At 39.3% G+C, this 13,919-nt stretch overlaps 1 protein-coding gene across 5 annotated transcripts in view; it reads right to left on the bottom strand.

Moving 5' to 3' along the window:
- Positions 1 to 13,919, bottom strand: part of LOC124290008 (cell wall integrity and stress response component 4-like) — an 81,370-nt gene that overhangs the window by 26,357 nt on the left and 41,094 nt on the right. For 4 of the 5 annotated variants that reach the window (XM_046726688.1, XM_046726683.1, XM_046726684.1 and 1 more), the window contains exons 3-4: positions 6,869 to 6,940; positions 5,984 to 6,079 (exon numbers count right to left, since the gene is read on the bottom strand). In XM_046726688.1, coding sequence (XP_046582644.1) covers positions 5,984 to 6,079; positions 6,869 to 6,940 — 168 coding nt within the window. The remainder of the gene's footprint in view (positions 1 to 5,983; positions 6,080 to 6,868; positions 6,941 to 13,919) is intronic. The other variant, XM_046726685.1, reaches the window with a different exon arrangement.

Raw genomic sequence — 13,919 nt, 5'->3', positions numbered from 1 at the left:
TATACACGACTAACATGTAAACAAACAAACTACATGTGACCAGCATCACATTTCAAACAGATGTCATATGCCCATGTGTACACAATGCCCGAGTCACCCAGGACCGTGTCCTTCCTGTTTAATGCGCTGGATGTAACGACTCATTGGTACATGGTACCCTGAAGAAGGGCAAGAAGTAGCCCAGAAACGTTGTGATATACAATAAACAAGAAGTTGCCATCCATATACTCGTCTTATATATTCACCAACTTCTAACTGCCTCTCAAGAAGGTTATGTTATGTTGCTTAAGGTGAACACGTACCTTCACACGGTAAACGTCCTTAGTATAGTGTCCTTAACTATGTTGCTGATCAATAGCCCATCTTTACGTTGTATTGTCTAAAATAGTTTTCTACTTTTAAAGATATATGCTAGCTACTTCTTAAATCTTTTGTGATACTCTAGTTATTTTACAGTCCGTCGATGACTGGTTATTGAACTACTTGTACTAAATGTGTATGTAGAAACTTTCTCGTCACTATATGGCTGAAATATTGTCGAGGTTAGGTTAACTTGTAACTCATTCACTAACTGTGTTGCTAGCGCCCTCTAGCTCCAATTTGTAGGTATAAGCGTGAAACACTCAGCTCTATAATTATATAGTTTTAAAACAAACGTGATATATTACCAGTTGTTTTTCTATCCACTGATGACAGTTTTAAAATTATCGTATAACTTTATCAAGTCACAATATGGCTGAAATATTGCCGATGTGACTTAAGTCAAACTCACTCCACTCACATGGTAAACGTCCTGGTCTCGAGGTGTTCCGAACTATTGCGGTTTCATTGTACTTCCTAGATCTGTCAATGTGACAGATATATCATAAGAAGCTTAACCACAGTACACATTTTTCCTGAGGTGTGTTATAAATGTTAACTCAGCATTGTAAAAGCAGTGAATGTTATCAGTGCCGTAGAACGCAATATTACAGAAACATCGCAGTCACCTCTTGATTACCGAACCTGTGCCGTGGAATCTGTGTGTTGCATCATGTTAAACGATCAACAAGGTCACATACATTAAATTGTCGTTTCGTACGACTATCATTGGGCACTGATCTTTATAAAGATCACAGCGAGCTGAACATGTACAATATGCAAGGTAACTACAAAGGGCTATTCGGTGATTGTCCGATAGTATACATAATAAGCGTATATACCGTGCATAACAATTTCTCCAACTATACAGACTGTACCCAGCTGTTTCGTGGTAACAGCAAAATATAAAGTCACTTTCGATTAGCATGATCGCAATGAGAAACAATCCTGTCAAATCAAGATCAAATTACGAGTGAAAATTCAGACTGCGTGCATTACAAGTGACAGTTACAACTGTATAAACTATGAGCATCTGACGCTGTATTCATGAGACATATTATTTCCAAGAATGCGTAAAATAGTATGCAACAATTCAAGAGTGTGGGGCAGGTTGCGCCTCACATTTTCGCGAATACCTTGTATCATCACTATTTGACAGTCATTCAAAACCACAAGTTTATGATTTAGTCGGAATGGAACGATCCTTTAGCTGAAACGTTTGGTCGTTATATTTCACACTCCTGTGTCCTTCAACCCTTGTTAGGTTTTCATACACGTCCCCAGTGTTGACATCTTCAGACATCTTTGGATCATCTTGTCGCTTCTTCTTCGGTTTCTTTACTTCGGCGTATATATCTGAAACTGATGTTTACACACAATGAATATTTAATGTACTTTACAGATGCTGGTTTGTTGGTTGTTTGCCGTTATATTGCTGGAATATTGCTAAAAGCGGCGTCAAACTAAACCCACTCACTCACTGTTTAACCCACACTTTGCAACGTTTCAACTACATGATATACGGTGGTATGTACATAATCGATGGCCCGGTCCCTTTTTCATCTCTAATACTGACTGACTGAGTTTGGTTTTACGCCGCTTTTAGCAATATTCCAGCAACATCACGGCGGGGACACCAGAAATGGGCTTCACACATTGTACCCATGTGGGGATTCGAACCCGGGTCTTCGGCGTGACGAACCAACGCTTTAACCATTAGGCTACCCCACCGCCCCTTCGTCTCTAATAACAAACATAAGTTACCAAAGACCAATTCTGACCTGGACAGATGGTTCCACGCGTTTACTTCTATTTATGACTGCGTCATAGAAAACTCGTTTCATGCATAATATAATGAATCAGACCTCGACACTAAACAATAGATCTGCCTTACCATGTTGAACATTTGAAGACCTGCTTTTATCGGGTTTAGCATACAGGTTGTCAAGGTCGACGTCACATGACGCACCCTGCTCACGTGGTGTGCGCGTGCTCGTAGTTAGCATATCCACAGCCGCGTATGCATCTGGAGAAATATTATAATGTTAAAATGAACTCATGGCAAATACCAGTATTCCAGAAAACACATCCACTTATGTAAGTATAAACAAATATTATGATACATTACCGACAAAACGAAGAATTTGATTCACTAATGCAATTGAACACACGCTGAAAAATCTGGTGAATTATTGAAATATTAAAATGAATAAACAGGAATACTATTATTCAAGAAAACATATCCACTTTTGTTCTCGTAACTGTTAAGCAAATATAGTTAAGCTAATATTTTTTAGAATGGGGTCAGACCGACCTTTCAAATCTTCATTGTAACATTAGAGATATGTAATAACAGAGTGTCACCTGACATAACGAAGTCATCCAGATTTTCAGCTTCCTGGATTGGGGTGATACCACGTGCCTTTTCATACAACTCATTTTCGACTGAAACATATAAAATAAACTTATAATATAACGTTGAATATAAATAACGTTGACTGGAGACGTTGAGAGGAAAGAACTCTCATACAGATAAGTATTTGCTATATAATAGGTTGTTTTGTTTTGTTGGTTGTTTAACTCCGCACTCAATAATATTCCAGCTATATGACGGCTGTCTGTAAATAATCGAGTCTGGACCAGGCAATCCAGTGATCAACAGTATGAGCATCGTTCTACACAAATTGGATACAATGACAAGTGTCAACCTAGTTAGCGAGCCTGACCACCCGATCCCGTTAGTCGAGTCTTACGACAAGCATGAGTTGCTTTAACCAATTCTAACCCGAATCTTCACGGGTTAAGATAAGTATAATAACAATTCTTGGACACGGGTACAACATTATCATAGGAACTATGCATGGGAATGAGGTCTTGTACCACAGTTGCCACCTGCAGCATGATTCTAAATTAGGTTATTTTGTCACTGGTTTATACAAATGACAATACGATAAACCTACCTGTGTGGCAGCTTGTCCTGTTTTGATAATCTGGAGTGCTGGAAGAAAAGCTGAAATATCTTATATAGGTGACAACATTGCAAATAATCTTCAACAAACAGCCTGTAAACGTGTCTATGTAGATAGATAAATGTTATTCAATAAATGGTAGTATAAATGCGCAAAGTGCGATTGTTAGTGGCTGTATCCACAAAGGGGTTAAAATATCGTAAAATTATTATCCTCCTGAGAGGGTACGTAAGTCTAAAACTTTCAAAGTCAATTTACCTCAACCATGCTTTTTAATCGTAGTATATTTGTTATTTCAAATTATGACTAAATTTTCCTACAATCGCCAGCGACTGAAGGGATGGTGTAAATCCAACTAGGGCCAATGCAAGTATCAAACGCACTGTGCATGGTCCTTAGTATGGTGATCTACCTGTTGTTGGTGACCTATAGCCCGGTTTTATATTACATTGTCCTGTATTGTAATAAATGTTTTAATGATGACATGCTAGTTATATATTTACACCTGTGATAATATAGTTATTTTACTGTCCTTTGTTGACAGATTTTTTACGAAATAACTTTTATTTATTATTAAAGTATATATTATTATATACTCACGATATGGCTGCAATATTGCCGATGTGACTCTTAATCTTAACTCACTCTCTCCCTAATTGTTTTGTGTTTATTATTTTAAATTATGGCTAAACTTCCCTACAATCGCCAGGAGCTGAAGGGATGGTGTAAATCCAGCTAGGGTCCATGCAGGTAGCAAAGTATACTGTATGTCCCCATGGTCCCTAGTTGGTGATCTACCTTCAGTTGTTGGCGATCTACAGCCTGTTATTATATTGTCTTGACATGTATGGTTACAATGTTTTAACTTTAATTAATAGTTTTAAAATATATATCTGTGATAGTCTGGTTGTTTTACTGTCTTCCGTTAACAGGTTTTATACTTTACCTATATTTATTATTAATATGTAACTTGATATAGTCACGATATGGCTGAAATACTGCCGATGTGACTTAAAATTTTAACTCACTCACTTACTCATTGTATTGTGTGCAGCTTGTGTACTTGGGTGAGTGTGTGTGTGTGATTGCAATATGTTTAACTCACGCTTCCTCGTTTCTCTTCCCTTTCATATCGTTCTTCTGATCTGAAAAAGACATTTAGTTAGGCTGCGCTAATATACAAGAATTAATTCTGACAATGGCTAGAAATTCCTGGTTATAACCGCTGAAGATATATAACATTATTGCCAGTATTTAGACGGCCTATACGATTAGACACGATTGCATAAAGCATTTACCCACGTTAGATGTCAAGAAATCTTATGTTAAATCTCAACACAAATACACACGGGCTGCCTGTCTTCTCCGTCGTATACACACGACGCCCACGACAACGACGGCAAAACAGAACAGCTCCACTCTACAGCACCAACCACGATGTAGATGGTGTCTAATCACCGTCATCTGTAGAGACTGAAAACAGTGTTGTGCTTGGATCAGGGTATATTCACACATAGCGTGTGTCAAGACTCAAATATACTGCATGTGCTACAATACGTTGCTTTTATGTTTAATGGGCTATGCTAACGGAAATGGCAGGATATGGACCTATCGCTGATAAGTGCTTCAAACCAAGAATATAGACAGCAATGTCTTGACACGCAACACTTTTCAGTGAATAGATATCCCTTACCATCTAAAGTCGTGTGAATTTGGAATTTGAATTGTCAGATGCTGCTGTAAAATGCCTCGTAGGTATCCTGGTTTGTAACACAGATCCCCATCAGCTGCTACTGGCTATGGGAAGCGACTACATAGATGGGTAGTGATCTCGATGACTTGGTTGATGAGGGTGACCTTATACCCTGACGGCGTGGTCATTTCTGACAACATCGACAACGTCATACTGGAGCTGGAATATTACTGAGTGAGGCAAGACTACAAACACTGACTGGTGTTAATCACTTCTAACAACACATTCTATGCAACCATTCTCGTTCTACCTTTCCCGTCACTATATGGTTGAAATATTGCCGAGGTGACGTTAAATTTTAACTCACTCACTCAATCATTCTCGTTCTCGACCCTAGTATGGTAGCCCTAACTTTGGTGATCTAGTTTTAGGATGTATTGCTACGAACAGTCACATGTTAATACTTGCATACTATTTTTAGACCTATATCTGTCATTCGTTGACAGGTTTTAGTTTGAAATGTATTATTAGTGTATCACTTGTTTTAGTCACGATATGGCTGGAATATTGCCGATGTGACTTCCTTAATATTTACTCACTCACTAATTCTCGTTGTCATATTAGGGATTGTTGTCATGTCTGCCTGTGAGTCTGCATTCGAGTGTTAAGCTTGACACAATTGACACATGTCGCGCAAAGTAAACGTTTTATTACCGATGCCGATCAGTTTAGTAAATGTCAAGGATTTCCAGTAGGAACAGCATGCACCTATGATAACACACTCGACAGAGACGCTAAACTGTTTCTTAATGGGGAATAAAAGAACACAGTGTCACTATCTTCCGGAATGTCATGTCTATATAAAGTTGTACAATTTCTGAACGCATTAGCGCGTGTTCTTTAATTATTTCCTCACTGGAACTGGAATAGGAGTACGATATGTACATGTCAGAGAAATTACCTTTCTGTGGTGTCACTGTCTCGGATTCGGACATAGTCTCCATATACCGGGTAGTTGTTGGTGAAGACTGAGTTGACGTGACAGGACTTGCAACACCTGAAAGTAGACCGCTCACTGAGTGCATAGTTGGGCATGTTCCTCCTTACCTGAGAAATGAGTTATTATCTCTGTGTGTATGGTGAATATACTTCTTGGAAATGAAGATTAGAAATTCATTTCAGAAAATCGTATTGTTTAATGGTTTAAAATGAAATTGAAATAGACCAAGGTTCCAAATTGTAAAATGATGTGTTCCGATAATGTGTCATAATCCTTACTCAGCACACGTCTGTCACTGACATCAGAGTTACGCGGTTGTTTATGATGTTATATTTGACCACCTTCTAAATGGTATTGTACATTCTTACCACATCAAGACCTATATAGTTGTGTGGATTTATTTTAGCAAAATATTTCAAAATCACAGTTAAATATTTCATCCTTTCCTGTTCATGACATTCCAGTAATGACGTTACTCGGTTAGACTGTTGCTGTCATTCCGTCGCAGCTCCAACCAACTGATTTTGTAAGTAATTCGTCAATAATCAACTGATTTAGGTCTTATATGACATACAGTACTTTAGCAGAATCCTTAATAAACATACATGTATAGAGTGAGACAATCTTAATAAACATACATGTATAGAGAGACAATCTTAATAAAACTTACATCTTTCTACAGATTTTCCATGTTCTTGTAAAACTATATCGTATGGTGATTGATAAATATGTGTACGATAACGTTACGTCATACGTTAAGTCCGACTATGAGCATACGTTGTTAACGTTCAAGTGGTCAGTCTTGGGTTTCCCTGTAAATACCCTGATTGCGGAATGAAAAACTACCTTTCTGTGACGTCATTGCCACAGGTTCAGATGAGGTCCCCACATACCGGGTCGTTGTTGAACTTGCAACACCTGAAAGCAGATTGTATTATTTGTAATGACAAAGCACGTGTCTGTAGCTGACGTAAATTTTACGCGTTTTATTAATTCCATGGCTATAGACGATTACATAGCTGACAATTTACTGTATTGTCAAAGATATATAATGACACACAGTGAATACGTCATACCCACCTATACTGTAAATGTTGCTTCCAGGGTATATGTAGGTCATGTTTACAAGCTTCCCGCACTGCCATCCTCCCTGGTCTGTGGTGGAGTTTAACCTAAACTCTATACTGTGGACCGTGTCATTGCAGCTCACACGGAAACGGCTGATGTTATAATTCCCCACAGGGGTGGCTGCTAATACAACTGTTGCTATGTTGCGTAAAGACCTCTGTTGTATTGTTCTGCAACCATGCTATGTTTGCCACATAGCCAGACGTGATGCTACAGATCAAGGTGAAGGGTTCTCCATCTGTTGCTGTTAGTGGTGAGCTCGTCAGTACCAATGTATCTGAGGAAGCAAAGGAATCATAATAAAAGTGTTGAGTACAGTTTATCCTATAGGATGTGTTGGTTGTCAATTATCTTGACCCTAGTCACGCTTATCAGTTTTCACATAACTCCATTCAGATACGTTATCTGCAAAATACACTGAATTAGTGTATGGCATGGTACTAAACACCAATCAATAACTAATACCGAGACTACGCATACCATATTACGTGTTGTTATGGTTCCTGCCCGGCAAATCCACATTTGAGAAAAAACAGGCTGAACTTCGTGTGGCGTTCCCGACAAGGGACATGGATGAACAACAGGGGAATGTGGCTTTGGCGGCAATGCTATCACGACATTGTTAAGCCACGTAATATGGTACCGTATTTAACATAGAAAAGCAAAGATATGTATCATCTATTTTCAGTTTTATTCAATGGGGGTTTCACAATCATAACAGGCACAGTATAATAAAACTCATACAACTCAATTCTCATAATTAATTCTCAGCATCAATCACATGCATACACTGACTGACTGAGTTTGGTTTTACGCCGCTTTTAGCAATATTCCAGCAACATCACGGCGGGGGACACCAGATATGGGCTTCACACATTGTACCCATGTGGGGATTCGAACCAGGGTCTTCGGCGTGACGAGCCAACGCTTTAACCACTAGGCTACCCCACCGCCCCCACATGCATACACATAATATAGCCTGGTATAGATCATTGTAAATGGAGCAGGTCGACGGTCTCAAGACTGCAACTTCCGTAAATGGCTTTTAGCGTTTGAACAGTTTGACAATCTCAGTTGAGTTGAGTTGGGTTTTACGTCACACCTAAAAAATGTTGGGGAGGCACTTTTGGGCTAACTGGTTGATCTTGTGATGCCACCCCTCAATGATGTTATTGGTCTTATGACCATCATTCCCAAAGTGGTTCAACATGTCCTTGGTGAAACTTCTGCCCTCTACCCATATTTTACGAATTATTAATGATTGTAAAACCAATTATTTCTTTGAAGCATTTTAACTTATGGGAGTGTCAAATTTGTTCAATGTTTTCTCCTATTCTGATAACTTTTTGAGATAAGAGCTATTGTTGCTATTGTTATTACGTTTATATTCATGCTAAAAACTAAAAAAAAACAATTTAGAAGAATGACCATTTATTGCACAGATATACTTATAAACAGACCCATATGTGACGCCCTAACAGCAAACAAAGGACAAGTCACTAAAACGATACAATTTTAATCCATTGTGACGGTTATTTGAGAAGACGGTATTGATTCCCTTACTCATTGTCTCTTTCGCGGCACTGAGGTTTGTTCTTGAAATGTGGCTTTTCAATTGTATCAACCGTTATTACACCAATGGGCTTCACTAAATGTACTCTTTTTTGTCTATTTGGGAATCAAATTACGGGGCCTTCAGCGTGACGAATGATTAGAATGTTGTGTCAAATATATACTACAAACAAAAGTATGGGAACAATTCCTAAAATTTGATAGTCATATATAAACCCTAAAAACGTGGTGAGGTCCTATATACTCTAATATATATTCAACGTTGTGTGTGAATTGATGGACACTTTAAACGACATGTTGGAACATGCAGTGAAGCAACTCCGATTCAATATTCGTCAAGAGTTTGAGTGAAGTGAAACATTGTTAAAAACAACGAAAAACAAGGGTGCTGAAACATACCAACACCATGTTTGATTCAACGCCCAAACACAACAGTCTAGTGCATATGGAAGATAGACGTCTCCTGCAGCTTGTTTGTAGTATATGTACATTAAATGACTGGGGAACTCATAAGGCGTTCAACTAATTCCACTACCCTTAACACGGAATAGTTATTTGTATGTGTTTTCCGGTTCGTAAAACCAGTGTACTTTGAGGGGTAGACATTTCACAAGCATATACACTCATACTCACCATTATCTAGCATGGCTCCATGTTTAACGCCTATCCACACACAGACAAATAGGTTCCAGATCTTCATTGTAGCGTCACTCGTCCCAGTGTATGTCTTCCTGTATATCCTTCTACACAGCGTGTGATGTCTTACACTGTCGTATCGAAACACAGCACAGGGCTCTAGTAACACACACTACCCTCTCTATGTTTTCACAAGTTTCAACAAACCACAGCATGTGTGTCGACGCAAGGTCGACATCTACATACATGGCCAGTATCGTACAGTGGTATTACCTTGTATATACAACATGACCAGGATGTGAAACGTTATTTAGACAAACACCAGGTTGAGTCAAGGATCAATACGTTTACTTTCGTACATGGTCGACTGCTGACAGTGAAAGAGACAAGCTCTGTATACAACTGAAGCCTGTGTCGTTTGTTCAGTCTATGCTCTTGTGTCAACATAACCAATTTGTCTCAGTGAGGTTACTAAATTCAACTCAAATACCGGTCTGACTTGTTTTCAGTACCCGATTATATGTTCCACTGGGGTATTTTTGTGCAACGAGGAAGTCGTCTCGACAGTTAATAGTGCGTGATAGATTATTGTCGTAATAATAAAGAAGGTATGTAATATAACCCTTCACATATGTTAGGACAACATAGTCATACGTGCACAACCAGCGTATGTTTCTGTATCCCGACATGAGCACTACCTGAGTTGCTGAAAATGAGTAACAGTGCCATCCACATCTCTCATTTACAGGGAATCTGTTTCACTATAAATACAAACTCACATGAGTGGAGCCTACAGTCGGGAATAGATAGTTGCTTGTCACTTGTTTCCTGATAAATCAACTTCACAAAGCAGAGAGCGGAAGGTCGCGGGTTCGATCCCCGGCACGTCATACCAAAAGACGTTATTTATGGTACTTGTTGGTCCCTGTCTGGCGCTCGGCATTAATGGGTACAACAAGGACTGAAAAGTCGGCTCGGAGTCAGTATACTGTGTCTGAGTGGGGTATTCATGCTTCACTGCGGTATGGTATCTCAGTGGGCAAACACTATAACACTAAGCTTAAGTTTGGGCTAGTACAAGCAGCCGCACGTACACATACACACGCATGCACGTCGTCATATGAGCGAAATATTCTCAAGCACGACGTTACACCCAATTTCACCTCACCTCACTTCACAAAGCTTTGATTTCGGTTGGTAATAAATCTTCTTACTATGTTCTTTGCAGTATCAATATCATCACGTCCACAATCCAGTGTCGACTCTTATTCCTGGTTATGTACTCCACATCAGTCTGTTTTCAACAGCAACACGTGATTAATAACGGTTTAGGAATTCGCGAACATATTAAGAGCCTTACAACACCTATTCCAGTGGCCAATGTGTCAGCGACAAGACACGCCTGCAACAACATCACACAGGAGGGACACACACAGTCATGAAGCTTTCAAATATCTCTCGGAATATCGTTTTGTCGAAAAAAGTAACGTTTGAATGTATTTTAAGTTTCAGACTGGAAATATTTGCATTGGATCAACCATCCTGCTTAAGTGTCATCGGGTAGGTTATTAACTGTATTAAAAACATCGCGTACAGTTTGCCGGGTAGGAGTGTTTACTATTATCAAGATATCTGGGGACAGTGACTTGACAGAAACCTGAAGAATAACGCAGAGCTTACGCGTTCAACCGGCAAACCCCCAGCTTACACTTTACCGCCTATACAGGTGCATGACGTTCAAGGTTGTACAGAAGGCATTCAGTCGACAAGTGTGGCACAGTTGCGTGTCCTTTTTCCATCCCAGCTATTGTGTTTTGTCTACATGTTAAGTGGATCGATTCTAGAGGAAAATGAACATAACACTGCAGGCACCAGATGCTCAGTACCGTGGAAGTACTGGATTATACTGGAGATGTTTCGATATTCCTCGACTGCCGGGCTGAATCACACGGGCAAGTTTTTCTCACTTTCGGCTTGTGTGTATTGTGTACGCGAGTAACTCTTCAACAATAAGACATTTTTACAAATAAGACATACTGAAAGGTTTCAATCTTGACTCTTACCAAACAGAGATGGGTATTTAGAAGACCAAAAGGAAAGGACAATGTAACAATCAAGGGATGGTGTACATATCTCAACATGTACAGGTACCTCTGCAATTTCGTTCAGACGTGGTTTCCACTGAGTTACATGTACAACGATACTTGTTATTGGCAAACACATGTATCAAGCAACAAGAATGATTGGCAGTGATTAGATTCCCATGCATACAGTATTATGTCACTAAAATGGGCAGGGTAGCCCTGTGGTAAACGGGTTCGAAGGTCTACTCCCTATATGGGTACTCCTAACCACTGCTAGAATCGACGTAAAGCTGTATTTCTCACTCACTCACGCGATACTGTCCACACAATGCAAATGCACGTAACACTAATATCTTTAACTACACTCTTCTTCCTGAGAGATAAACAGGCGGAAAAAAGCTCTGTATATCCGTGTAGCAGGCAGAACCAAATGCATTGTACACACACTTTAATGGCTCTCATGCGTGAAAATACACCCGAGATAAACAGGCGAATGTTATTACCAGGAAATTGTGTGACCAATGCCAAAGCTAATATCATATTTTAACTTCGCATTTTACCTATCAGCCACTATTTTCCTTGTTTGCACGTCCTCTGAAACAGTTTACAGGATTTGCATTCAGACAATAATAACCTTATCGCTAATAGTAGGGTTCATGCACATGTCGGTAAGTCACACTTTGAACAGAGGGTCAGATATATCACAGCAGATGGGGCCCAACGTGGGAATTACAACGTCAAGTGATGCAATTCTTAGATGGCCACGAACCAATCATATTGATAATATAATACTGACACTGATATTACGAGGCGGCTTAATCAGCCAGTAGGCTAACCCAAACATGAACCTGCTTCAAACATGCCGACTGGGACCAATGATATTCCGGAGTCTCTTCTGGGCACGAATTCGAAATCATGATGAGAGAGATTTGGTGCATGTATGTGGGACGATTTCATCCATGTAGATATGTTTTGTTTTCTGCTGTTGTGGGGGAATTAATATCCAAAATCAATTCTACTGTACCGTATGCCATTAAGCACTATATTAATAACACTCAAACCTCCTCTTCATCTTATCGAAAACACGTTTCAGCGCCATACACTCAATCAAATCACCTGCTGATAGAAGAGACTTGTTTACCAAATCATATTAAACCCACAGCTAACATTATACTATCAATATATATCTTACGAGAAGCACCTCAATGTCAAATGTAAATAACCTACGCAAGCAAGACATTGTACAAATATCAACAGAGAGACAGACAGAAATATTTTATTAAAGTGTCACGTGATATGTTACAGGTAAAACAATATTTCATATGTCTAGATAACACATATCACCCAGCCATAACATTGGCTTACGAGACACTACTAAAATAATTTAACTAAAAAAATGTACAATATACAATCTGGACGATTGTTTTCATGACATACATAAACAGTACATTGGTAAAATACATTAAGAATGTAACTGCCTTCTACGGAACATATCGTTAATAGCATCAGGGGAGGGTTTGTCCATTTGAGCACCTGTCATCAACACCTCGATAATCATCAACACTCGCTGGGCATATTTAGGGGATTTCCCTTTCGTGCACAATAATAATTACAACATCCAGAGGGTTGGTGTGTAGGGCGCGCCACCCCACCCCACCCCTATGCCCTGAAAGTTTATTAAATGACCATTGAAACTCGGGTGAAAATTGAGTGTGCACCCCTCCTTTCTCTCTGTGTGCACCCCCAAAAGCTGTATCCGCCCCTCTGTACAATACTGATCAAAATATGACATTAACGGAAACTCCTTGACGAAACACATATTTTGCTTGATGCCACTCTATCGGAGAAGAGTCTTGGTTCATTAAATGCTAAAACATAAAATGATGTATTTATTGTGTGAAATTATGTCCTTAGATATGTTTACCTGATAATATATTTTTAACAAATGACAAAATCGCCTTAGGGAGAATCTCCCATATGTGAAACTCTCATCCACATGTCGACGATTACAACCTGGTTCCTCTAATTTTTAGGCCCTGACTATATCTGGATTGTCAAACCACGGATGAGTGATTTCTCCATGTGTCAGTGTGAGCCGTGGAGTCACTGAGCCTGACAGCCAGTAGTCGTTAGATCTCATCATGAGATTTCCCATTTGTCAGTCACACCTTCATAACCACCAACACCAATGTGGGCAAATGTCAGCCAGACCTTCATAACAGTCGGCACTCGCCAGGCGTTATTCTTGGATCTGCTATCATGTTTCCCTGTTTTCATAAGGTAAATGTCACACGCTCAAACCGAAAGTTTCAACAACTGCCTGTACTGAGGGACATAAACAATAAAACGCTATGAATACTTTATTTGAACACTGATAAGCTGTAAAGGGAAAGACCACTGATGTGTAACTTAATTGTCAATGCCACCTGAGCTTGTTAATGTATTTTCATGTTGTTGTTCTCGACTTAAATCAGTCA

Source organism: Haliotis rubra, unplaced genomic scaffold (assembly GCF_003918875.1).
Source record: "Haliotis rubra isolate DU_JTF1 unplaced genomic scaffold, ASM391887v1 Scf454, whole genome shotgun sequence".
NCBI classification, from domain to species: Eukaryota; Metazoa; Mollusca; class Gastropoda; order Lepetellida; family Haliotidae; genus Haliotis; species Haliotis rubra.
This window is presented reverse-complemented; position numbering and strand designations above follow the sequence as displayed.